The 27,121-nt window shown below is 45.3% G+C and overlaps 1 protein-coding gene across 1 annotated transcript in view; it reads right to left on the reverse strand.

The window, feature by feature from the left end:
• Window positions 1-27,121, reverse strand: part of PHKA1 (phosphorylase kinase regulatory subunit alpha 1) — a 371,877-nt gene that overhangs the window by 129,259 nt on the left and 215,497 nt on the right. Inside the window, exons 16-17 of the mRNA XM_079765335.1 lie at window positions 10,742-10,851; window positions 9,649-9,793 (exon numbers count right to left, since the gene is read on the reverse strand). Coding sequence (XP_079621461.1) covers window positions 9,649-9,793; window positions 10,742-10,851 — 255 coding nt within the window. The remainder of the gene's footprint in view (window positions 1-9,648; window positions 9,794-10,741; window positions 10,852-27,121) is intronic.

Raw genomic sequence — 27,121 nt, forward strand, 5'->3', positions numbered from 1 at the left:
GTTAATACTGTTCATCAGATTTTTTTATTCCCTTGGTTTTTAGATTCACTTGTTGATAGATACATAGTTGTTGTTCATCATTTTTATCTTTATCTTTTTCTTCTTCTTCCTCTTCTTAACGAATACCTTTCAGCATTTCATATAATTCTGGTTTGGCAGTGATGAACCCCTTTAGCTTTTTCTTATCTGTGAAGCTCTTTATGTGACCTTCAATTCCGAATTATATCTTTGCTGGATAGAGTAATCTTGGTTGTAGTTTCTTGCTATTCATCACTTTGAATATTTCTTGCCATTCCCATCTGGCTTGCATAGTTTCTGTTGAGAAATCAGCTGACAATCGTATGGGTTCTCCCTTGTAGTTAACTGTTTTTCTTTTTCTTTTTTTTAAATTTCTTTATTGATTAAGGTGTCACATATTTGTCCTCATCCCCCCATTCCCATCCCACACCCCTCCCCATGGATGCCCCAACCCTCTGTTGAACTTAAGCATTGGTTAGGCTCATATGCATGCACACAAGACCTTTGGTTGATCTCTCCCCCTCCCCCCACCCTCCCCTATCCTCCCTCTGAGGCCCGATAGTCCGATCGATGCCTCCTTGTTTCTGGTTCTGTTCTTGTTCATCAGTCTATGTTGTTCATCATTTCCCCTAGATGAGCGAAATCATGTGTCACTAGAGATATACTTATAAGAATTGAATGTGCGACGAGCAATAATAGTTATGCTGACAGGCAAATGAATCAGTCTGTAGTGAGTTTCTTTCTGGACCAACAGTTCTTTTGAGACCCAATATCAATGTCCACCCGTTCCTTATGAGTACATGTCGGCACTGACCCCTCAGCTCTGGATGATGGACAAATGGTGGTAATGCAGGTCCGACTCCCTCTGATTTGGTCTCAGCCGGACCCAGGGGCACGGCTTCACCCGGATCCAGGGGCCCACGGCCTCACCCGGACCCGGGACCCAGCCTCACCCGGATGCAGGGGCACACGGCCTCACCCAGACCCAGGATTCAGCTTCACCCGGACCCAGGGGCGCATGGCCTCACCCGGACCCAGGGGTGCGTGGCCTCTCCCGGGCCTGAGATCCAGCCTCACCCGGATCCAGGGGCACATGGCCTCGCCCGGACCCGGGATCTAGCTTCCCCCGGACCCAGGGGCACGTGGCCTAACCTGGACCCAGGGACGCGTGGCCTCTCCCAGACCCAGGGTCGCGTGGCCTCACCCGGATCCAGGGGCCCACGGCCTCACCCGGACCCGGGACCCAGGCTCACCCGGATCCAGGGGCCCACGGCCTCATCCAGACCCGGGGCCAGGCTCACCCGGATCCAGGGGCCCACGGCCTCACCCGGACCCGGGACCCAGGCTCACCCAGATCCCGGGGCCCATGCCCTCACCTGGACGCGGGACCCAGCCTCACCTGGATCCAGGGGCACACGGCCTCGCCCAGACCCAGGATTCAGCTTAACCTGGACCTAGGGGCGCATGGCCTCACACGGACCCAGGGGCGCGTGGCCTCTCCCGGGCCTGGGACCCAGCCTCACTTGGATCCAGGGGCACATGGCCTCGCCCGGACCCGGGATCTAGCTTCCCCCGGACCCAGGGGCACGTGGCCTCACCCGGACCCAGGGGCGCGTGGCCTCTCCCAGACCCAGGGTCGCGTGGCCTCACCCGGATCCAGGGGCCCACGGCCTCACCCGGACCCGGGACCCAGGCTCACCCGGATCCCTGGGCCCACGGCCTCACCCAGACCCAGGATTCAGCTTCACCTGGACCCAGGGGCGCATAGCCTCACCCGGACCCAGGGGCGCGTAGCCTCTCCCGGGCCTGGGACCCAGCCTCACCCGGATCCAGGGGCACACGGCCTCACCCGGACCCGGGACCCAGGCTCACCCGGATCCAGGGGCCTACGGCCTCACCGGACCTGGGACCCATGCTCACCCGGATCCAGGGGCCCACGGCCTCACCCGGACCCGGGACCCAGGCTCACCCGGATCCAGGGGCCCACGGCCTCACCCGGACCCGGGGCCAGGCTCACCCGGATCAGGGGCCCACGACTTCACCCGGACCCGGGACCCAGTCTCACCCGGATCCAGGGGCCCACGGCCTCACCCGGACCCGGGACCCAGCCTTAACCGGATCCAGGGGCACACGGCCTCGCCCAGACCCAGGATTCAGCTTTACCTGGACCCAGGGGCGCATGGCCTCACCCGGACCCAGGGGCGCGTGGCCTCTCCCGGGCCCGGGACCCAGCCTCACCCGGATCCAGGGGCACACGGCCTCGCCCGGACCCGGGATCTAGCTTCCCCCGGACCCAGGGGCACGTGGCCTCACCCAGAGCCAGGGGCACGTGGCCTCTCCCAGACCCAGGGTCGCGTGGCCTCATCCGGATCCAGGGGCCCACGGGCTCACCCGGACCCGGGACCCAGGCTCACCCGGATCCAGGGGCCCACGGCCTCACCCGGAACCGGGACCCAGGCTCACCCGGATCCAGGGGCCCACGGACTCACCCGGACCCGGGACCCAGCCTCACCCGGATCCAGGGGCACACGGCCTCTCCAGACCCAGGATTCAGCTTTACCTGGACCCAGGGGCGCATGGCCTCACCCGGACCCAGGGGCGCGTGGCCTCTCCCGGACCCGGGATCTAGCTTACCCCGGACGCAGGGGCACGTGGCCTCTCCCAGACCCAGGGTCGCGTGGCCTCACCCGGATCCAGGGGCCCACGGCCTCACCCGGACCCAGGACCCAGCCTCACCCGGATCCAGGGGCACACGGCCTCGCCCAGACCCAGGATTCAGCTTCACCTGGACCCAGGGGCGCATGGCCTCGCCCGGACCCAGGGGCACGTGGCCTCACCAGGACCCGGGGCCCAGCCTCACCCTGACCCAGTTCCTAGCCTCACCCGGACCCAGGGGCGCGCGGCTTCACCCGGATCCGGGACCCAGCGGGGTTTCATCTTCTTGATCCCAATTCCTGTTGTTCAATTCCCTCTCAGCAATTCCTTCGGCCATTTTCTCAGAGTTCCAGGGCAGCCACCGCAGAACTCGTTGGGCGGCAGGCTCGTCGAAGCTCCGGTGTGCCTGGTGCGTGGCTGTGGGCTGGTCCGGGGTGGCTGCGTCGGCCCTTGGGTCTGCAGCGGTGGCCGGTCGCCTAGCGTGCGCACCTGGCCGCTTCCGGGGCGTTGAGATTCTTGAAGGACTCGGAGGTCAGCAAGCGCGTAGTCTCCCACCCCATGTCTCCCAGGCGCTTGTCTGTCCGTGCTCGGCAGCGAGTGGAGCCTTCCCCTCAGCCAGAGACCACTGGGGGAACTGCGCCCAGCACGTTCCAGGCCCCCATTGTGTCGCCTGAGCCGTAGTTTTTAAAGTGTGGTCTTTGGGTCACCGGCATCACCTTCATCCCACGTACCCCGCTCTTTTATTCTAGTTGTAGACCATCTGCTCAGTCAGCCCTCTGGTGGTTCTGGATGGTGTCTGCTCTGCTCTCCCGTCGTAGTCTCAAAATTGTTGTGGTAGGCAGCAATCAGGCTTCTGCCCTATGCTTCCATCTTGGTCCTTGTTTGTATAGTTAAGTCTTGATTGTTGTTGGTGTCACTGGGAGGAATTGTCCTCCAGGCCACTTGGCTGTGCGGACCCTCTGTGTCTATAAAGGAAGAGTTGCTGTGTGGCAGACACGTTTATGGGCCGGGTCTTGGTGCAGCAAGGCTTTGGCGCTCACTGCGTCTGCCTCTTGAATGTGTCCCTTATGCGAGTGGTTGAAATCTGGTGTCATCTCACACCGACCGCTAGATGCCCTCGTTTCTGGGTCTCCAATGGAGTGTAGGTCAGCTACTGCCTGAGGCCCCTCAGCAGGAATTACAGCATCCCTTATATTCGTGACCTGTTTCGGTGTCTTCCCCTTTTGGCTGCCTCCCTATCGCTCAGCTTCCCCAATCTCCCTAGGTGGTCGCTCTTGATACCCCCCTTTGTGGGCTGAGTGCAAAGTCTTGGTGTTGTTAAGCCTTGATTGCTGTTGGTACACTGGGAGGATGTGACCTCCAGTCCAATTGGCTGTGAGGATCAGCTGTGTCTATGCCGGGAGACAGCCCCATTCAACTAGACTTGCAAAATTGTAAAAGCCTCTGTGTTCAGCTTGGATGGGGCGGAGTTACAGGGCGGAGCCTACTGCCTTGGCTTCCCGTCAGCCCCGCCCTATGAGGTTCCTGTGTCTCAGTGTCCCTCTGTACTCCCAGCAAACACCTCTGAGAGAAAAGCGCCCTGGAGTTTCGCGCGCTGCCAAACAGTCTAGTCTCTCCCCCAATGAATCTGGATTCCCAGATTCTCGCCCGGAACTGGGTTTCCGTGTAGTCAGAATTGGGGCTCACCGCAGTCTGGCGCTTTTGTCTCCTTCCCACCAGGGCGACTCAGCGGCACAGTCAACAGCCCATCCTCCGCGCACAATCCCGTGCGCGCCTCCGGTGCTCTGCTCTTCGCCGCCTCTCTGCACCTCTGCCCCACAGCCCAGCTTTCCCCAGTATGAGCCTGGCTTCCCCGGGTCTTTCCCGGAACTGGGGTTCAGTGCAGTTGGAACTGGGGGTTCAGCACAGTCTGGAGCTTTTGTCTCCTTCCCGCTAGGGCAATCCAGCGGCACAGGCAACAGTCCCTCCTCTGCACACATTCTCGTGCGCGGCTCCGGCGCAACTCCTCTGTTTCTCCGCCCCACAGCCCAGACTCCCCCAGCATGAGCCCGGCTTCCCAGGGTATCGCCCGGAACTGGGGTTCAGTGCAGTCGGAGCTGGGGTTCAGCACAATCTGGCGCTTTTATCTCCTTCCCGCCAGAGAACGCCAGCCAGGCCGTCAGCCGCCCCTTCCTCTCTGGCCCCGTCTTCCCCGCATGCGCGCGGGCTCGTGTCTCCGCCCGTATCTCCATACCTCATGCTTTTATGGCTTCTCTGATTTTCCTTGTGGTTTTCTCTTTCCTTCTAATTGTGGGCATTTCAGTCAGCCAGCTTTCCTGTGGTTCTGGATGATGTCCGTTTTGACTTTTAGTTGTGTTTTTGAAATTGTTGTGCCCGGCTGTAGGTTAGGTGTTTAACCTATGCCGCCATCTTGGTTTCTCTCGTTAACTGTTTTTCTCTTGCTGCTTTTAATATTCTCTCTTTGTCTTTTGCTCTTGGAATTTTAATTATGATGTATCTTGGTGTGGTCCTCTTTGGATTCCTTTTGTTTGGAGTTCTGTGTGCTTCCTGGACTTGTAAGTCTATTTCTTTCACCAGGTGGGGGAAGTTTTCTGTCACTATTTCTTCAAATAGGTTTTCAGTATCTTGCTCTCTCTCTTCTTCTGGGACCCCCATAATTCAGATGTTGGTACACTTGAAGTTTTCCCAGAGGCTTCTTACACTATCTTCAACTTTTTTGGTTCCTTTTTCTTTTTGCTTTTCCAGAAGAGTGTTTTTTGCTTCTTGGTATTCCAAATTTTTGACTTGATTCTTGTGATCCTCTAGTCTGCTTTTAGGTCTCTGTATAATATTTTTTTATTTCAGTCAGTGTATGCTTAATTTCTAGTTGATCCTTTTTCATATCCTTGAGGGTCTCGTTAAATTTATCGGCCTCTTCTAGAAAATTCTTGGAAAACCTTATAACCATGGTTTTGAACTCTATATCCAGTCTTTTGCTGTTGCTCTATTTCCTTCAATTGTGGCCTGCCTCTTTGTCTCCGCATTTTAGCTGCTTCCCTGAGTTGATGGAGTTGCTTTGTGTGCTAGGTGACCTAGCAGGGCCCAGTAGCTCAGCCTCCCCAGTTACCTGTTGTGGACACTCTTGGTGCACCCCTTTGTGGGCTGTGTATGCAGTCTTGTTGTAGTTAAGCCATGACTGTTCTTGGTATCACTGGGGGGAGTTGACCTCCAGGCCAACTGGCTGTGAGGATCAGCAGTGTCTCCACTGGGAGGGCTTCTGTGCTCAGCTTCGATGGGGCAGAGTCTCAGGGTGGAGTAGACAGCCTTGGTTTCCCATCAGACCCACCCTAAGAGGGCCCTGTTCTCAGTGTCCCATGGCAATGGCTGCACTCACCTCTGAGAGAAGGCTGCTCTTGAGTTTCGCCCACTGCCAGACAGTCCAGTTTCTTGCCGAATGAGTCTGGTACCCAAAGTCTCACCCGGAGTTGGATTTCAGTGCAGTCGGGAGGTTTTGTTTTCCTCCCGAACAAGAAAGCTAGCCGCGCATTTGCTGCCTGCCCTCTCGGCACGTCGCGAGTAAGCCAGCCGCGTATTCAGCCACCCGCCCTTTCCGCGCACATGGGTCTCTGCACCTCCACAGCTCCCGAGTCTCAGTGTCCTTTTCGCTTCCCTTCTAGTTGTAGAATTTCCACTCAGCCAGCTTTCTGGTGGTTCTGGACGATGTTTGCTCTGTCTTCCAGTTGCAGTTTTAAAATTGTTGTGCGAGGCAGCAGTATAGGTGTTTATCTTATGCCGCCATCTTGGTTTCTCCCATTATTATATTTAATATTGAAAGATATTTATACAGTTTTACCATAAAATAAGGACCATAGTGAACAATCGTCAATTATTTTTACATTTCTTTTTTATAAATTTTCCAACTTGTTTTTTTAATTTCTTTATTGATTAAGGTATTAAATATGTGTCCTTATCCCCCCACTGCCCCCCAAACCCCACTCATGCCTTCAGGCCCTGTTGTCTGTGTCCATTGGTTAACCTTATATGAATGCATACAAGTCCTTTGGTTGATCTCTCCCCCTTACCCCAACCCTCCCCTAACTTCCCTCTGAGGTTTGACGGTCTAATCGATGCTTCTCTGTCTCTGGATCTGTTTTTGTTCATCAGTTTATGTTGTTCATTATATTCCATAAATGAGTATGAGATCATGTGATATTTATCTTTATCTGACTGGCTTATTTCACTTAGCATAATGCTCTCCAGTTCCATCCATGCTGTTGCAAATGGTAAGAATTTCTTCTTTTTTACTGGAGCATAGTATTCCATTGTGAAGATGTACCACAGTTTTTTTAATCCACTTATCTGCTGATGGGCACTTAGGCTGTTTCCAAATCTTAGCTATGGTGAATTGTGCTGCTATGAACTTAGGGGTGCATATATCCTTTCTCATTGGTATTTCTAGTTTCTTGGGATATATTCCTAGAAGTGGGATCACTGGGTCAAATGGGAGTTCCATTTTTAGTTTTTTGAGGAAACTCTATACTGTTCTCCACAGTGGCTGCACCAGTCTGCATTCCCATCAGCAGTGCACAAGGGTTCCTTTTTCTTCACTTCCTTGCCAGCACTTGTAGTTTGTTGATTTGTTGATGATAGCCATTCTGACAGGTGTGAGATGGTATCGCATTGTCATTTTGATTTGCATCTCTTGGATAATTAGTGACTTTTAGCATGTTTTCATATGTCTCTTGGGCTTCCTTCTGTCTTCTTTAGAAAAGTATCTATTTAGGTCCATTGCCCATTTTTTGATTGGGTTATTTATCTTCCTTTTGTTAAGTTGTATGAGTTCCCTGTAAATGTTGCAGATTAAACCCTCACACTATTCCAAAAAATTCAAGAGGAAGGAAGACTTCCAAGCTCATTCTATGAAGCCAGCATCACCCTAATACCAAAACCAGATAAAGACAACACAATGAAAGAGAATTACAGGCCAATATCCCTCATGAACATAGATGCCAATATCCTCAATAAAATTCTAGCAAATCGGATCCATCAGTACATCAGAAAGATCATACACCATGACCAAGTAGGATTTATCCCACGGATGCAAGGATGGTACAATATCTGCAAATCAATAAATGTGATACATCACATAAACAATTCAGAGATAAAAATCACATAGTCTTATCAATTGATGCAGAAAAAGCATTTGACAAAATCCAACACCTTTCTTGATAAAAACTCTCAGCAAGGTGGGAATAGAAGGATCATAACTCAACAAATAAAAGCCATATATGACAAATGCACAGCCAACATCATACTCAATGGGCAAAAACTAAAACCATTTCCCCTAAGAACAGGAACAAGACAGGGATGCCCACTCTCACCATTCCTGTTCGATATAGTACTGGAAATACTAGCCATTGTGATTAGACAAGAAGAAGAAATAAAGGGCATCCAAATTGGAAAAGAAGAAGTAAAACTGTCCTTATTTGCAGATGACATGACACTGTACATAGAAAACCCTAAAGACTCCATCAAAAAATTATTAGACTTAATAAATGAATTTGGCAATGTAGCAGGATACAAAATTAACACCAAGAAATCTATGGCATTTCTATACACCAATAATGAACTTACAGAAAGAGAGACTAAAAAAGCAATCCCATTTACCATCGCACCAAAAAAATTAAGATACCTAGGAATAAACTTAACTAAGGAGGTAAAATACCTATATGTGGAAAAACTACAGGACACTGAAAAAAAAAAGATAGAGCAAGACATAAACAGATGGAAGAACATACCATGTTCATGGATTGGCAGAATCAACATCATTAAAATGTCCATACTACCCAAAGCAATCTACAGATTCAATGCACTCCCCATTAAAATACCAACAGCATATTTCACAGATCTAGAAATAACTCTCCAAAAATTCATCTGAATAATAATAATAATAACCCGAATAACTGCAGAAATCCTGAGAAAGAAGAACAAAGTAGATGGGAACTCAATACCAGATATCAAGCTGTATTACAAAGCCACTGTTCTCAAAATAGCCTGCTACTGGCACAAGAACAGACATATAGACCAATGGAATAGAATAGAGAACCCAGAAATCGACCCAAACCACTATGCTCAATTAATATTTGACAAAGGAGGCATGAACATGCAATGGAGTCAAGACAGTCTCTTCAATAAATGGTGTTGGGGAAATGAAACTAGACCACCAACTTACACCATACACAAAAATAAACTCAAAATGGATAAAAGACTTAAACATAAGATGCGACACCATAAAAATTCTAGAGGAATCCATAGGCAGCAAAATCTCAGATATATGACAAAGCAATTTCTTCACCGATACAGCTCCTAGGGCAATGGAAACTAAAGAGAAAATAAACAAATGGGACTACATCAAAATTAAAAGCATTTGCACAGCAAAAGAAACCATCAACAAAACAATAAGAAAGCCCACTGCATGGGCGATCATATTTGCCAATGTTATCCCTGCTAGATTTTACTGGTTCAGTTAGATAAGCCTTGGAGGTAGATGTCTTGGAATTTATCTCCAAAATCTTGATGCTTCACTGGAGTAAGACAGATAAAGAATGTAGTATAACCGTAAATTAATTGTACTTACAAAGTTTCTGTAAATTGACCTAGAAACCAATTATCTGAAGTTGCTTCCAACCAAGTTATTTTATTACATTTTTAAAAATTATAGTTCTCAAACTACCTGAAATAATCTTTTGTATTGGTTTATTTGTTACATATTTATTATAAAATATAAGGTCCATGAGAGTAGAAACCTCATCTGTCTTATTCACTTCATGTGTCCCCAGTCCTTAGAAAATTGCCTGGCACAAAGTAGAAGTTAATATATAACTGCTGAAATAATAAATGATAAGAAGTAGCTCTTCAGTGACTCCAACATTTTAACGTTCTAACCACATGACTTATTCCAAATAAACATTTATTCCATGCCTCATACCACCTTACCAAGCATGGTGTGTGAGATGGGGAAGGTGATGGTGGGCTGTCCTGTCATCCTCCAGCGGCTACAGAGATAGGAGAGGTCTGTTCTAAGCATTTCCACTATCATATTGTTGTCCAGAGCCAAGTAGAACTGTTGCTGGTCTATAAACTGAGAAAAATAAAAATAACAGCTCAGAATAATTCACTCTCATAACTATCAAAGCAATTTAAAGCAATCTCATATTCAAAAGGGCATATATAATGTCATAAAGGCAACAATACCTCCAAATGTAATTCTTAATTCTTCTGGTGGTCCAATGACACATAGGATAATTTTTACATTTTACAGTGTGTTATAATTTACAGTATTTTCAAGTATACAATTTTATTTGTGTAACAGCCCAATAAGGGCCTTTCTTCTTTTAATAGATAAAAATAAGGCCAAAGAGACATTAAGTAGATTAGTAGTTATATAGCTAGCAAATGGCAAGATAAAAAAATATAACCTATGGTCCAATATTTTTTGTCTATATCTCAGCTGCACTAATTCAGATGTCAGATGACAAATGGAGAGCTTAAGCTTTCTTTCCAGAAAATGGTTTCTCCTCCTCATATACACAAATAATTGGGCTTACTATTATAATGTGGCTAATAAACATCAGGGAAACAATCATGGCTAAAACAGTATTGACATTTTTGTCTAGAAGAGGATATCAAAGATATTCAGGCTTTTTAAGAGGCCCCTGCCTACTCCCCAACCCCCCCAAAAAAAAGAGAAGACATAATTTGGTAGCTGAATAAAAAGACTACATTTTTTATAAAGGATAAATACAAATAAAAAGTAAGAAGTACTTTTTTAAATACTCAAACATCTGTAAAATCTCTAGTCACTACTTCTGCAATACCCAGGACTACTCTTGGTAGCCATAATCACTGGGCATAACTCTGCTAGAAATTCAATTCAGTCCAACTCAACAAATATTTACTGAGCAACTTAATATGTACAAGGCCTGTGGAACTCTGACACTTGTTCAAACTCCAGTAAATACTTTATTTCTGTAATGACTCTTTCCTATTTCCATTCATCTCTATGCATGGAAAAGCTCATTCCACACACCTGTGGAGTGAAGGTAAAGATAGTTTTCCGAATGTCGTAGAGTTTTGATGTTCCAAGGACTCCCATATGTCTATAGGGTCGGCCACTGAGTTTCATTCTACTGTTACACCCTGAGATAGAATTGAGAAATGGTCAAGATATTTATAGTGCACAAATCCAATAAGCAAACATTTTTCGTGTTAGTTAACACGTTCTGATTGAACAAACTAAGTTCTGTGTCTCATAGTTAGTGTTCAGGTCATACGCAGGATCATACTAAGCACTATAGGGCTCTTAACAAACTTTATGCTGTTCTAAAAAATCCACATCATCATCTACACATGAGAGACAAGAATGCACATAAAATTAATAGTCTATGAATAATAGAATTCTATTACCAAATGTCATAAATTAAATTTATTTAAAGCCCATAAAAAGTGCAAAAGATTACCGGTTATCAAACTTTTTAATGTAAACTATGTCTCAACAAAGCTGAACAAAAACTTCATCAACTTAAAGATGGCAAGCTAGTCTGATACTTCTATGTATCCGGATCTATTTTTACTCATCAGTTTATGTTGTTCATTATATTCTCTATATGAGTGAGATCATGTGCTATATATCTTTCTCTGACAAACCTCAGAGGAAAGGCAAGGGAAGTTGGGCGGGTGGGAAGAGATCATCCAATGAACATGTTATTCATAACCATGGACAGAGACAATAGGGGGATGAAGGCCTGGGGTGGGGGAAAGGGGCAAGCTGGGAGAGCCAATGGAGGGAAAAGGAGACATATGTAATAATTTCAACAATAAAGAATTTAAAAATAAATAAATATGGCATGCTAAACTGAGAAACAGAAATAGAGTATTTCTTGATCTCCTTCAATGGCATAGTACTGAAAATTAGCAGCTAAGGGTGACAGAGAAAATGGCGACCAAATAGGCAGCCATGTCATGGACCTCCTCCTAGGGCCAGGCCAGAAAAGCAACTAAATCAGAGAACATCCACCCTAAGTTAACAAATTAGACACAGCTGGGGAGACAATTTTCAATAAGGAAGGGCAGAGGATGCCTAGAGAATGTTGCTTTCCAGCCATAACCCATGTGGAACCACCACCGTGCTCTGGCAGTGAGTGGCATAGTACCAACCAGCAGGCTTCAGCTCCCCATTGACATCACTGGATAAATCCTCAAAGAAAATCAACAAAAAATCAGGAATCCTAAATGACTCACCAGATGAGATGGACTTAATTGATATCTTAAGAACATTTCATCCCAAAGCTACAGAATATGCATTCTTCTCAAGTGCACATGGGACGTTTTCAAAGATAGACCACATATTGGGACACATGCTAAGTCTCTTCAAATTCAAGAAGACTGAAATCATATCAAGCATCTTCTCAGATTCTGATAGCATAATATTATAAATAAACTACAATAAAAATAGTAAAAAAAATTTCAAACACTTGGAGGCTAAGTAGCATGTTATTAAACAATGATTGGGTTACCAAAGAGATCAAAGAACAACATCCTGGATTAAGTGATTTTTATCTCTCAATTTGATTATGTGATGTATCACATTTATTGATTTGCGTATATTGTACCATCCTTGCATCCCCAGAATAAATCCCACTTGGTCATGGTGTATGATCTTTCTAATGTAATGCTGGATTTGATTTGGTGGAATTTTGTGTTGTCTTTATCTGGTTTTGGTATTAGGGTAATGCTGGCTTCATAGAATGAGCTTGGAAGTGTTCCTTCCTCTTGAATTTTTTGGAATTGTCTGAGGAGGATAGGTTTTAGTTCTTCCTTGAATGTTTGGTAAAACTCCCCTGTGAAGCCATCTGGCCCAGGGCTTTTGTTTGCTGGAAGTTTTTTGATGACTGCTTCAATTTCCTCCATAGTTATCGGCCTATGCAGATTTTTAAATTCTTCCTGATTACATTTTGGAAGGTTGTATTTTTCTAGAAATATGTGCATTTCTTCTAGGTTGACCAGTTTGTTGGAATAGAGTTGCTTATAATATATTTGGATCCTCTATCTTTGCTTCTTGGTGAGCCTGGCTAGAGGTTCATCAATCTTGTCTATCCTTTCAAAACACCAGCTCTGGGTTTCCTTCATCTTTTGTATTGTTGTTTTTGGTCTCTATGTCATTTATTTCTGCTCTAATCTTTATTATTTCCTTCCTTCTGCTCACTCTGGGCTTTTCATGTTGCTCTATTTCTAATTCTTTAAGTTGTAGAGTTAGATAGTGTATTACGTTTTTCTTGTTTTATTTTTTTTGAGGTAGGCCTGTAATGCTATGAATTTCCCTCTCAGGACTGCTTTCACTGTGTCCCATAGATTTGGGTTGTTGTGTTTTCATTGTCATTTGTTTCCAGGATGTTTTTTATTTCTTCTTTGATCTCTTTGGTAACTCAATCATTTTTTAATAACATGCTATTTAGCCTACAAGTGTTTGGTTCTTTTATTGCTTTTATTGTAGTTGATTTCTAATATTATGCCACTGTGCTTTGCAAATGTCCCATGTGCACTTTAGAAGAATGTATTTTCTGTAGCTTTGGGGTGAAATGTTCTGAAGATGTCGATTAGTTCAATCTAATCTAGTGAGTCATTTAGGATTGCTGTTTCTTTGTTGATTTTTTTTTTTTGTCTAGAGGATTTATCCAGTGATGTCAATGGGGTATTAAAGCCCCCCACTAAGGTTGTATTGCTATCAACCTCTCCCTTGATATATTCCAGAAGTTTTTGTTTTGTTTTTTTTAATGTATTTGGGTGCTCCTGCATTGGGTGCATATATGTTTACCAGAGTTATATCCTCTTCTTGTATCAATCCCTTTAGTATTATGAAGTGGCCTTCCTTCTCTCTTGTTATGGCCTTCACTCTGAGGTCTATTTTGTCAGATATAAGTATTGCGACCCCAGCTTTTTTTCATTTCCATTTGCCTGGAAAATACTTTTCCATCCTTTGACTTTCAGTCTGTGTGAGTCCCTTGTTCTGAGTTGGGTCTCCTATAGACAGCATATATATGGGTCATGTTTTCTTTCCATTCTGCAACTCTATTTCTTTTGATTGGTGCATTTAGTCCATTTACATTTAAAGTTATTATTGATAGGTACTTGTTTATAGCCATTTTTATTGTTTATCCCTGTGTTCTTTCTTCCCTTTCTACTTCTTTTTTATTTAAATTCTTTATTGTTTAAAGTATTACATAAGTCTCCTTCCCCCCGCCCCCCAGTGACAACTCTCCGGCCACCCCCCGGCAAATGCCCTCATCGCCACCCCCTGTCTGTGTCCATTGGTTATGTCCACATGCATGCATACAAGTCCTTTGGTTGACCTCTTACCCCTCAACCCCCACATTCCCTCATAGGTTGTACAGTCTGTTCGATGCTACAATGACTCTGGTTCTATTTTTGTCCATCAGTTTATTTTGTTCATTATATTCCAGAAATGAATGAGATCATGTGGTATTTATCTTTCTCCAGCTGGCTTATGTTGCTTAGCATAATGCTCTCCAGTTCCATCCATGCTGTTGCAAATGGTAAGAATTCCTTCTTTTTTACAGTACCGTAGTATTCTATTGGTATATATTCTTAGAAGAGGTATTACTGGGTCAAGTGGCAGTTCTATTTTTAATTTTTTGAGGAAATGCCTTTCTGTTTTCCACAGTGGCATTTTGATTGGAGCATTTCATCCATTTACGTTCAATGTTATTATTGATAGGTACTTTTTTGTAGCCATTTCTATTCTTTATGCCTGTGTTCCTTCCTCCCTTCCTATTTCTTCTTTTTTACAGCATTTCTTCAGCATTTCTTGCATTGCTGGCTTGGTGGTGATAAACTCCCTTAGCCTTTTTTTGTCTGCGAAGCTCCTGATTTCACCTTCAATTTTGATTGATAGCCTCACTGGATTCAGTGTTTGCTTTGCATCACTTTGTATACTTCATTCCATTCCCTTCTAGCCTGGTGTGTTTTTGTTGAGAAATCATTTGATAATCTGATGGAGGATCCTTTGCAGGCAACTCTCTGTCTCTTTCAGCCTTTAAGATTCTCTCTTTGTTGTTAACATTTGCCATTGTAATTATGATGTGTCTTGGTGTGGGTCTTTTGGGGTTCATTTTGCTCGTGACTCTCTGTACTTATGTGACTTTTTTCTTCCCCATATCAGGGAAGTTTTCTGTCATTATTTCTTCAAATAGGTTCTCTAATCCTTGCTTCTCTTCTTGTCCTTCTGACACCCCTATTATACGTATGTTACTTCATTTCATGTTGTCCCAAAGCTCCCTTAGGCTCTCCTCCTGCTTTTTAATTTTTTTCTCCAGTTGCTTTTCAGATTGGGCTTGTTTCTCTACCTTATCTTCTAACTCACTAATTCAGTCCTATACTTCTTCCATTGCGTTTTTTATTGTAGCTGTATTATTTTGACTTTCTCCCTGATTTTTGCATAAGTTGTTGATTTTCCTGTCCATTGCTTCATGAATTGTTTGACCATTACTCTGAATTCTTTTTCTGACATATTGCATGCCTCTGGTTCATTTAGTTCCTTTTTTTTTTTTTGGCGGGGGTGGGGGGGTGCTTCCTCTTTTTCTTTCCTTTGGGGATTGGTTCTTTGTCTCCCCATTCTTGCTATCACCAGAAGGTTCAAGTTTCGAGTTGTGTGGGCCTGAGCCGTGTGCAGCAGGAGTGTCGTGCCACCCGAGCATCACTGAGGAGCTCAGACACTGAGACATGTGGCATCCGTGGTTCAGCGGGAGCCAAGTGCGCTGAGAATCAGAGTCCCCATGTGCCTGAGCCAAGAATCAGAGTCACAGCCACTCAGTGCGTCCTTGAGCATGTGCTGAGAATCAGGGTCCCTGCATGCGCACTGAGAACCAGGGTCCCCATGCACGCACAAAGAATCAGAGTCACTGGCGCTCGGTGCAGCTTTGTGCACATACCCAGAATCAGGATCCCCACACATGTGTGCTGAGAAACAGAGTCCCCGTGTGTGTGCACCGAAAATCAAAGTCCCCTAGCACATGCCAGGAATCATAGCCCCCGTGTGCATGCCCTGAGGATCAGAGACTCTGGCACTCAGTGAGGCCTCAGGCGCACTTGGAGAATCAGGGTCCCTGTGCACGTGCGATGAGAAACATGAGTCTCCATGTGCGTGCGCTGAGAATCAAAGTCACTGGTGCTCAGTGTGGCCTTGTGTGTGCTCCTAGAATCCTTCTGCACATGTGCTGCAATAATCAGAGTCCCTGTGCCTGCGTGACGAGAAACAGAGTCCGTGCTTGTGCGCACCGAGAATCAAAGTTACTGGTGTTCAGTGCAGCTGCATGTGCTCTGAGAATCAGTCTGCATGCACACATACAGATAATAAGAGTCCCTGGCCTGCTATTGGGGCCGGGTTGCAGAGCTGACCTGTGTCAGTGGGAGGCTCGCTTGCGCGCCATGGGTTGAGCAGACCCAATGCCGTTGCTGTGTGTTAGGAGAAACAGAGTCCTGTGTGTGCGAGCTGGAAGTCAAATTCACTGGTGCTCAGTGCAGCCTCGCACGTGAGCTGAGAATTAGAGTCCCTGGCTTGCTAGGGGGGCTGGGCTGCACAACCATCCTATGCCCATGGGAGTCCCACTTGTGCTGCAGGTCGTGGAAGCCCTATGCTGCTGCAGCCAGCCATCTGGGATGGGGGTGTGCTCTGTGACTCACAGAAATCTGCAGCTGGGATGTCTAGAGTCTCAGTGTTCCTGGATCTGCAGCTGTGGTAGCAGGTCTTTGTCCAGAGTGGCTGTAGGGTCCCAGTTTGCCTTCGAGGCCAGTCTGGATGGTGGTGAGGCTAGAATCCTAGTCACAGCAGTTATGCCCTTCAAGATGGCATGGTTTCTGTGCCAGTGCCCAGCTGCCCAGGAGTGTTTGCAGTGGCAGCGGGGTTTTACAGTCTTACACTGCCTGGTGCGTCAGCCTCCAAAAGTCCTGCAGGATCTAACTGTCCCTAACTCACACACACACTCTGCAGACATGTCTACACGGTCCCATTTCGCTCCCTCACTCTCTCACACACTCTCTCTCCCTGCCGTCTTGTCAGTTGCCATCTTTAGTAGGTTTATTTTTAATAGTGGTTTGGGTTTAGTAATTCTGATCAAGCTTATGTGTATTATAGAATTCAGAAAAGGAGTAAATATATTGATTTTGTTAGGAGCCAGACTTCTTGCAGTGAGAGAAATGAGCTATAAATATAAAATGATGAAAGGAAAGGCAATAATGATATGAAATGACTATTTTTCCTAGTCTGTCCACTGAAGGACATGAGCAATGACACCTCATTGGCAATGAACCCACTTATCTTCCAGATCTTAGGTTCTAATATTGGTCCCCACTAAAAAGAATCAAGGATCCTTAGCAAAATGGCTGTGTTCAGGGCTGGGCCTGGGAGACTAAGCCTGGACCATCTTATGCTGGAAGAATATGCTCAAAAGTGATAGGCATGGAAGCTGGCTTAAAGAAGCTCCCATTGGCCATGTTTGGGACAATCTGGGCATCAAAATAGGTAATGATAGTAATGGTTTATAACCCATTGAATAAAATCAGAATTCATAGATCCATATTGCCAGAAGTAAATAAGGAAGAAGGAAAGACTCATACAGAAAAAAAAATGTTAAGTAATAAATGCAGAAGGGATGATAGAATTTTAAAAACTCTATCTGGCAATCATTATAATAATTTGACTCAGGTAAGAGCCATCAATTACTATAAGGAACAAAATATTCACATAATTTCAAGTAATCTCCACACAGGTTATTTATTATAAAGGGATAAATAGTAAATTTACAGTAGAGAAACATGGCAGACATTTCCAGGCTTGGTGATCAAAGTTAACATCACCAATATGGGAACAAGTCACAATTGACTACCACCCAATAGGATCAATGAGAAGAACACAGTGTCACTTCTGGAGTATTCCTGCCACCTAGCATATCCTGAATCTAATGAAGTATCAGACAAACTCCAATCGAGGGACATCCTACAAAATAACTGGCCCCATCTCTCCAAAGTGTCAGAGTTGAGAGGACAAAGAACAATGAAGACTGGTCCAGATGAAGGAAGGTTAAAGAGACATGACAATTGAAATGCAACAGGTGATCTTGGAGTGGATCCGGAACCTGACATTTTCTTACTACAGAAGACAAGTAGGACAATGGATGAAATCTGAATAAAGTCTGTGTTGGATAACAGTATTCTATCAATGTTAATTTCCTGATGTTGACACATTTGCATTGTGGTTATACATGAGAATGTCTGATTAAAAATAGGGTTATATTTAGGGATAGGGTTAGGGTTTAGAAAACTAGCCATGTCTGACATCAGGATCAGCTGCATTGCATAATGACCCCCTGACCTGGTGTTGGTCAATGAATCAATGGAGACCACAACCCTGAAAGGACACACCTCGAAAACACCTGAATTTTCTATTGAGATCTTCCCCGGGGAACTCCCCTTAAATCTCCACCCCAAAAACTCTTAGAACTTAGGACCCACAGTGCTTCCCTCTCGGGAGCATGGCCATAGTTCTACCTTCTCTTTCACCCTCTACCTCCCACCATATGTCTCTTGTCCTGTATGTCCATTTTCAAAAAGTGTCTATTTAAGTCCTTTGCCCATTTTTTATTGGATTGTTTATCTTCCTTTTGTTAAGATATATGAGTTTCTTATAAATTTTGGAGATTAGGTTCTTATTGGGTATAGCATTGGCAAATATGTTCTCTCATGCAGTAGGCTTTCTTATTGTTTTGTTGATTGTTTCTTTTGCTGTGCAGAAGCTTTTTATTTTGATGTAGTCCCATTGTTTATTTTCTCCTTAGTTTCCATTGTCCTAGGAGCTATATTGGTAAAGATATTGCTATAAGATATGTCTGATATGTTGCTGCCTATGGATTCTTCTAGGATTTTTATCATTTCCCATCTTATGTTTAAGTCCTCTATCCATTTTGAGTTTATTTGTGTGTATGGGGTACAACATGGCGGCCGATAGGATGGCAGGGAGGGAGAGAGTGTGACAGAGTAAAGAAGAGGGGCATGTGTGGTGTGTGTGTGTGTAAAAGAGGGATATATATATATATATATATATATATATATATATATATATATATAGAGAGAGAGAGAGAGAGAGAGAGAGAGAGATCCAGGGACTGGCAGATCGGGCTCACCTAGATAGGGAGCCCTTGCTACCGCTGTGGGTACCCCCAGGTTGGCTCGGCTTTGGCATGGAACACACGCCATCTTGTGGAAGGGAACAAAGCAGGCCAGGAGTGCTGCCACACCAACATCCAGACCGACCTCAGACAGCACTCCAGGACCTGTGCAGGGAGCTGCTTGCTTGCCATAACTCATATGGAACCACCACAGTGCTCCGGTAGTGAGCAATGCAGTACTATGATGTGGGTTCCAGATGCCTACAGAGAACACACCAGACAGACCTCCCGAGCTGTGTCTTCAACCTGGAGCCCAAACCCAGCGACCCAGGTTCCTGAGCTTCAGGTACCCGCACTTGGAGTGCAAACCCCAAGTACCCCACTCCCTGTTCCATCCCTGATCCCAATACAGAAGAGCAGCCCGGTGTATGGTGGCCCCACCACCCAGACAGAACTCTTGCCTGGTGAGTGCCCCACTCCTGGCACAGACTGAGTGCGTTACACAGCAGACAGAGCCTGCACCAGATGAGTGCCTGGCTCTCTGCATAGACTGTGAGTGCTCTGCAGCAGTCAGTGGTCACACCCCGCATTGACCGAGCATGCTCCACCTATACCTCAGACAGAGTCATCACTGGTCGAGTGCCCCGCCACTGGCCCAGACCGAGCAAACTCTGCAGCAGACAGAGCCCACACTGGGTGAGCACCCTGCCCCCAGCACAGAGAGTGCACTCCGCTACCAGCTTAGGCAGAGCTGCAGCCCATTGTGTTCTATGCACCAGGCAGAAATAGAGAATTGGGCTGGTGTGTACTCTGCCACTAGCAGAGACAGAACCTTCAGCTGGTGCACACCTCACCCCCAGCTCAGACAGAGCTGTCACCTGGCACATGCCTTACCCACAGCCCAGGTCAGAGCAGCTGGTGTGACCTGGTGTGCCCAAACACAGGTCACAGGAACAGGGCTGCAAGTGCACTGCCAGAGGGACCTGGGGCACCATTGCACCTTAGGGGCTGGTAACTAAGGAGTTAATTGAAGCAGTCATCAAAAAGATTCCAGCAAACAAAAGCCTGGGGCCAGAGAGTTTTACCAAACATTCAAATAAGAAATAAAACCTATCCTTCTTAAACTATTCCAAAAAATTCAAGAGAAAGGCACAATTCCAAGTTCTTTCTATGAAGCCAGCACTACCCTAATACCCAAACCAGATAAAGACAACACAATGAAAGAGAATTACAGGCCAATACCCCTGATTAACATAGATGCTAAAATCCTCAACAAAATTCTTGCAAATCAGATCCAGCATTACATTAGAAAGACCATACACCATGACCAAGTGGGATTTATTCCAGGGATGCAAGGATGGTACAATATCCGCAAATCAATAAACGTGATACATCACATAAACAAATTGAGAGACAAAATCACATAATCATATCAATTGTTGCAGAAAAAACTTTTGACAAAATCCAACACCGTTTCCTGATAAAAACTCTCAGCAATGTGGGAATAGAGGGCTCCTACCTAAACATAATAAAAGCCTTACATGACAAATCTACAGCCAGCATCATACTAAATGGGCAAAAACTAAAACCATTTCCCCTAAGGACAGGAACAAGACAGGGATGTCCACTTTCACCACTCCTATTTGACATAGTACTCAAAGTGCTAGCCATAATGATCAGACAAGAAGAAGAAATAAAAGGCATTCGAATTGGAAAAGAAGAAGTAAACTGTCATTATTTGCAGATGACATGATATTGTACATAGAAAACCTTAACGAGTACATTGAAAAACTACTAGAACTAATAAATTAATTTGGCAATGCAGCAGGATATAAAATTAACAGCCAGAAATATATGGCTTTTTTATACAGCAATAATGAAGTCACAGAAAGAGAAATGAAAAAAACTTCCATTTACCATTGTAACAAAAAAATTAAGATACGTAGGAATAAATGTAACCAAGGATGTAAAGGACCAGTACTTAGAAAATTACAGGACGCTGAAAAAAGAGATAGAGGAAGACATAAACAAATGGAAGAATATACCGTGTTCACGGATTGGAAGAATCAACATCATTAAAATGTCCATAACTACCCAAAGTAATCTATAGATTCAATGCAATCCCCATTAAAATACCAATGGCATACTTCAAAGACCTAGAACAAAGTCCCCCAAAATTCATCTGGAATTAAAAAAAGACCCCAAATAGCTGCAGCAATCTTAAGAAATAAAGACAAAGTTGGAGGGATCACAATGCCATATATCAAGCTATACTACAAAGCCACTGTTCTCAAAACTTACACTGTACAGAAAAATAAACTCAAAATCGATAAAGGACTTAAACCATCAACAAAACAACAAGAAAGCCCACTGTATGGGAGAACATATTTGCCAATGTTATCTCTGATAAATGTTTAATCTCCAAAATTTACAAGGAACTCATACAACTTAACAATAGGAAGATAAACAATCCCATCAAAAATGGGCAAAGGACCTAAATAGACACTTTTTGAAAGAGGACATATAGAAGGCCAAGAGATATGAAAACATGCTCAAAGTCACTAATCATCCAAGAGATGCAAATCAAAAACAACAATGAGGTATCATCTCACACCTGTCAGAATGGCTATCATCAACAAATCAACAAACGACAAGTGCTGGAAAGGATGCGAAGAGAAAGGAACCCTCATGCACTGCTGGTGGGAATGCAGACTGGTACAGCCACTGTGGAAAACAGTATGGCGTTTCCTCAAAAACTTAAAAATGGAACTTCCATTTGACCCAGTAATCCCACTTCTAGGAATGTATCCAAAGAAAACAGAAACAATAGCTAAGATTTGGAAGCAGCCTAAGTGTCCATCAGCAGACAAGTGGATTAGAGAACTGTGGTACATCTACACAATGGAATTCTATGCTGCTGTAAAAAAGAAGGAATTTTTACCATTTGCAACAGACAGTAGGGGGAGGTAAGGGTTTCTGCTTGGGTGCGGGGGTGGGAGAGAGGTCAAAAGTAGACTCATATAATACTTTAAACAATAAAGAATTTAAAAAAAGAAAACTGGTACATCTACACAATGGAATGCTACACTGTTGTAAAAAAGAAGAAATTCTTACCATTTGCAACAGCATGTGTGGCACTAGAGAGCATTATGCTAAGTGAAATAAGTCAGTCAGAGAATGATAAATATCACATGATCTCACTCATTTGTGGAATATAATGAACAATATAAACTGATGAACAAAAATAGAACCAGAGACATAGAAGCATCAAACAGACTGTACAACCTATGAGGGAAGGCAGGGGGTGAGGGGGTAAGAGATCAACCAAAGGACTTGTATGCATGCATATGAGCAAAACCGGTGGACACAGACAGTAGTGAGGTGAGGGCCTCTGCATGGGGGAGGGGATGGGAGAGAGATCAATGGGGGAAAAAGGGAGACTCATGTAATACTTTAAACAATAAAGAATTTTTTTAAAAAAAAGAAAACTGTGGTACATCTACACAATGGCATACTATGCTGCTGTAAAAAAGAAGGAATTCTTACCATTTGCAACAGCATGGATGGAACTGGAGAGCTTTAGGCTAAGTGAAATAAGTCAGTCAGAGAATGATAAATATTACATGATCTCACTCATTTGTGGAATATAAAGAACATCACAAACTGATGAAGAAAAATAGATACAGAGACAAAGAAGCATCAGACTGTCAAACCATAGTGGGAAGGTAGGGGAGGGTTGGGGGTGGTAAGAGATTAACCGAAGGACTTGAATGCATGCATATGAGCTAACCAATGGACACAGACACTGGGGGAATGAGGGCATGTGCCAGGGGGGGGGGGGGGGGGCTTGGGGAAGCCTATGGGAGGTCAATGGGCAGAAAAGGAAACATATGTACTACTATTTGTAATACTTTAAAAAATAAAAATAAATTTAAAATGAAAAAAAAATTAAAAATTACAATTCTAAACATTTGTCCTCAAGAAGAAACATAATCCTATCTAATAAAAGAGTAATATGCAAATTAACCATCACTCACTACACCCACCAGCCAATCAGAAGCAAGTATGTAAATTAACTTAACCAAGATTTCTGGGGCCATGGAGCAAGCAGGAGGCTTCGGTATCCCCGGCAATGGAGGACTCCAAGCTTTCCGCACACCCTGGCGGGCCCAGGCCTCCACTCAAGGCTATAAAGTTTCAATTATAGAAGATAGATAAATCCCAGATACCAGGGCCTCCACTTGGGTCGCTGGGAGGCGTGGCCAGCCTGCAAACCACCACAGGCCCCTTGCCCAGGCCGCCCCACGCCCCAAGTGAACCCCCTCCCTGATCCGGGATACCCTTCAGGGCAAACCAGCTGGCCCCCACACATGCACCAGGCCTCTATCCTATCTAATAAAAGAATAATATGCAAATTGACCATCACTCCAACACAAGATGTCTGCCCCCATGTGGTCAAAGATGGTTGCCCCCATGTGGACACAAGATGGCCACCACAAGATGGCCAGCAGGGGAGGGCAGTTGGGAGGGACCAGGCCTGCAAGGGAGGGCAGTTGTGGGCAATCAGGCCAGCAGAGGAGGGCAGTTGGGAAGGACCAGACCTGCAAGGGAGGGCAGTTGGGGGTGATCAAGCCTGCAGGGGAGGGCAGTTAGGGGTGACCAGGCTGGCAGAGGAGGGAAGTTGGGGGCGACTGGGCCTGCAGGGAAGGGCAGTTGGGGGGGGACCCAGGTCTGCAGGGGAGGGCAGTTGGGGGGGACCAGACCTGCAGGGGAGGGCATATAGCGGTGACCAGGCCTGCAGGGGAGGGCAGTTAGGGGTGACCAGGCCTGCAGGGGAGAGCAGTTAGGGGCAATCAGGCTGGCAGGGGAACAGTTAGGCATCAATCAGGCTGTCAGAGGAATGGTTAAGGGGTGATCAGGCTGGCAGGCAGAAGTGGTTAGGGGCAATCAGGAAGGCAGGCAGGTGAGCAGTTGGAAGCCACCAGTCCTGGATTGTGAGAGGGATGTCTGACTGCCCATTTAGGCCCAATCCTACTGGGATCAGGCCTAAACGGGCAGTCAGACATCCTTTGAGGGGTCCCAGATTGGAGAGGGTGCAGGATGGGCTGAGGGACACGCCCCCCCAATGCACAAATTTCATGCACTGGGCCTCTAGTATAGAATAAATATCATAAGCTGACACAAAAATTAGTGCATTGCCTATAGCACTATGGATATTATTTATATGGTAGCAAATAACATTAATGTTCTTATTAGCTGAATGGAAAATATCTTTTATGCATTCTTTACCAGGTTAATGTACAGATAAAAAATACTGTTGAGAGCACTTTTTCATAGGCCTTGAACATTTTAATTCATGTTATCAAAAGAAGAAACCATCTTGATTTTAAAACATTGGCCAAATAAAATAAAGACACTGAAACATAAGTTAAAGGCAGCAATGAATGTCTTACATTATTATAAATAAACTGACACTGTTATAACCTTAAAAAAATAAACCTAATAACCTATTAAGTCATTTGAGTTTCTTTGTGGTTCTTTCAGTATTTTATCTTCAGACTGAGAGGAGAGTATTGTAGCTAAAAGTTACTTGGATTATTTCTTTTCCACTTTTTTTAATATTGTTGTTATCCACTTGGTGTATAGGTAAGTTTGATTGTTTCTGTTTGTTTCAACTTTGAAGTTAAAATAAAATCCTTGATGATTTAACTTTTGGCATATTAATTATAATGTGCCTTGCTGTGGGTCTCTTTGGGTTCATCTTGTTTTGGACTCTAGTTAGCTGAACCTGGATGTCTGTTTCATTCTTCAGGTTGAGGAACTTTTCAGCTATCATTCCTTTAAATAGGTTTTCTGTCCACCTTTCTATCTGCATCCCTATAATTCGAATGTTGTGATGCTTGATATTATCCCAGGGGTCCATTTTATCCTCACTTTTTATTTCTTTTTCTTTTTGTTATTCATATTGGGTGTTTTGGTAGAGAAACCGTTTTTGAAAACTTAAAAAGGGAGAAATGCTGGAGACTAGAGAACACTGTTTAGCATAATAAATGCGAGAAATTCGTCAGAAGGCTGATGGACGTTTTCAGCAGGGCTGAAAATCTGCATATTACCTTCTGCCAAGCAGCTGAGGGCAATTCCCCTAACCTGATAATCCTTTATTGTTTACCAAACCTTACCTTTGATGTGTATATCTGCTTTGCTAAAGGGAAAATGTGTTAATAAAAAAACGTGGGGCCGGATATTCGGGGAGCTTAGTAACTAGAGCTATGTTTTGATAGATCCTTCCTTCCCCCAATTGATGAACGAAGTATGACGTAAACTGTACCTGCGGCCTGGATATTCCTGAGCACCTAACCAGGCACCTTATATGGACTGTACATTGAACCACCAATCAGCACATGCCAAATACCCTAAGCCCCCAATTCCTAAGTACCTAAGTACATAATCATGTGCCTTATATGAAACCACCAATCAGCGTGTGCCGAGTACCCTAAGCCCCATCCCTTCCTTTTCCTCCCCTCAAAAGATGTCTCCACCCATGCACATGTGTTCTCTTCCTTTGGGAGGCAACCCAGCAGGAGTCTTCTCCTCTAATAAAGCCTGTGTCCTGGTCTTTGGCCCCTCTGTCTCATCTTTCATCTAGTGCCGAACCTGAGTGAGCGTGGACGATCCTCGGACCTAGCCCCGAGCTTCTGACTCCTGATCTGGCACTGCTCGGTGGTGACCTAGCCCCGAGCTTCTGACTCCTGCTCTGGCTCTGCTCAGTAGCATGGTTCTGAGTTGATTGGCCTCCTCAGAACACCTCTCAAACCCTGCCGTACCAGGACACATGGGAATCTCGTCGCTTTCTTCTAACCAGGAGGCTTCAGGGACTTTCCCGACCCCTGCCCCCTGGTTCCCTTAACCTGGAAGGGCCTCAGAGTTTTCCTGTCTACTCGGCTACACGTTCTACGTTCTAGTAAAGCCCAGGTACCTGGCCGGGAAAACTCTGCTCTACTCCACAGGAAAGGTCTCAGGGTGACGACCTTGGAACCTTCTCTCATCTCTCTCTCTCTACAGGTTGGCTGAGGGAAAAGAAGGACGCTTCTTGCTCCTTCCCCAACTTCTCAGTGGCCCTTCCCTCCGGTCATGGGAAGCTCTCATCCAAACCCCCTCGCAACACACCTTTAGGGTGTCTTCTCGCCAATCTCTCGAACCTTGGTCTTTCTGGCTACATCAAACCAAAGAAGCTCTACCTGGCCACAATATAAACTGACAATGTCTCTCTGTGGCCTGAAAACGGCACTTTTGATTCCAATATCCTCCGAGATCTAGATAATTTTTGCCACCGGACAGGGAGGCCTCAGAGATCCCTATGAACAGGCATCCCACCCCCACTCTCCCTACCACACCCTCCCGTTCTCGCCCCTCGCTTTACTCCTCATGTTCCACCCATCAGATCCTCCTCTCGAAGTCCTCTTTGCCCTCTCAAACCCCTTTCTCTGTCTTCTGACTCTTTTGACACAGTGGATCATTCATCTCCACGTGTCTCACTCCCGCCACCTCCTTACAACCCTGAATTTGTCCCTCCCTGACTAAGCACTCTTTTTCCCAGGTCAATGCCGGACTGCAGAATAATTTTCCCCTTGGAGTACTTTTAACCTTTTTTTTCCCTTCACACACACTGGTCCCACCCACTGACCTGCGGTGGTGGCAGCTGAGCCAAAAACGCGGCTGTGGTGGCAGCGGTGCTTGCACGCCCCTCCCTGTGCAGCCCCTCCTGGTCCTGCCCTTGTAGGATGGGGCATTTCTACCTCGGAGAATTCTAACCGCCTGCCTTCCCCTGTGCTCTCCGCCTAATCTTTGCCCCTGTGACCGCCAGCAACCGAATTCACACGTGGCTGGCCATTCTCCTCTCACTTTTTGATCTTCCTGAGAGTCCAAATCCTGAGAACGTGAGCTCCAAAACAGCCTTTCCATCTAACACTCATTCTCAGGCCCAAAGACTGCCTTCCTCAACATCCTCTTCTATTCCTGGGTCCACTCTACCCCTGAGGGAGGCAGCAGGAACTGAGGGCATAGTCTGAATCCACATCCCATTCTCTATGTCCAGCCTCATAGATTGAGAGGCATCTCAGGTTTCTTTTTCCACTGACCTGACCACCTTTACTCCCCTAACATACACCACAACTTCAAAAAAATAGATACAGGTCCACAAACCCCTCAAAAAGACCTCGTTAACCTGACCT

This window comes from Cnephaeus nilssonii (genome assembly GCF_951640355.1).
Source record: "Cnephaeus nilssonii genome assembly, chromosome: X".
In the NCBI taxonomy this organism is placed as follows: domain Eukaryota; kingdom Metazoa; phylum Chordata; class Mammalia; order Chiroptera; family Vespertilionidae; genus Cnephaeus; species Cnephaeus nilssonii.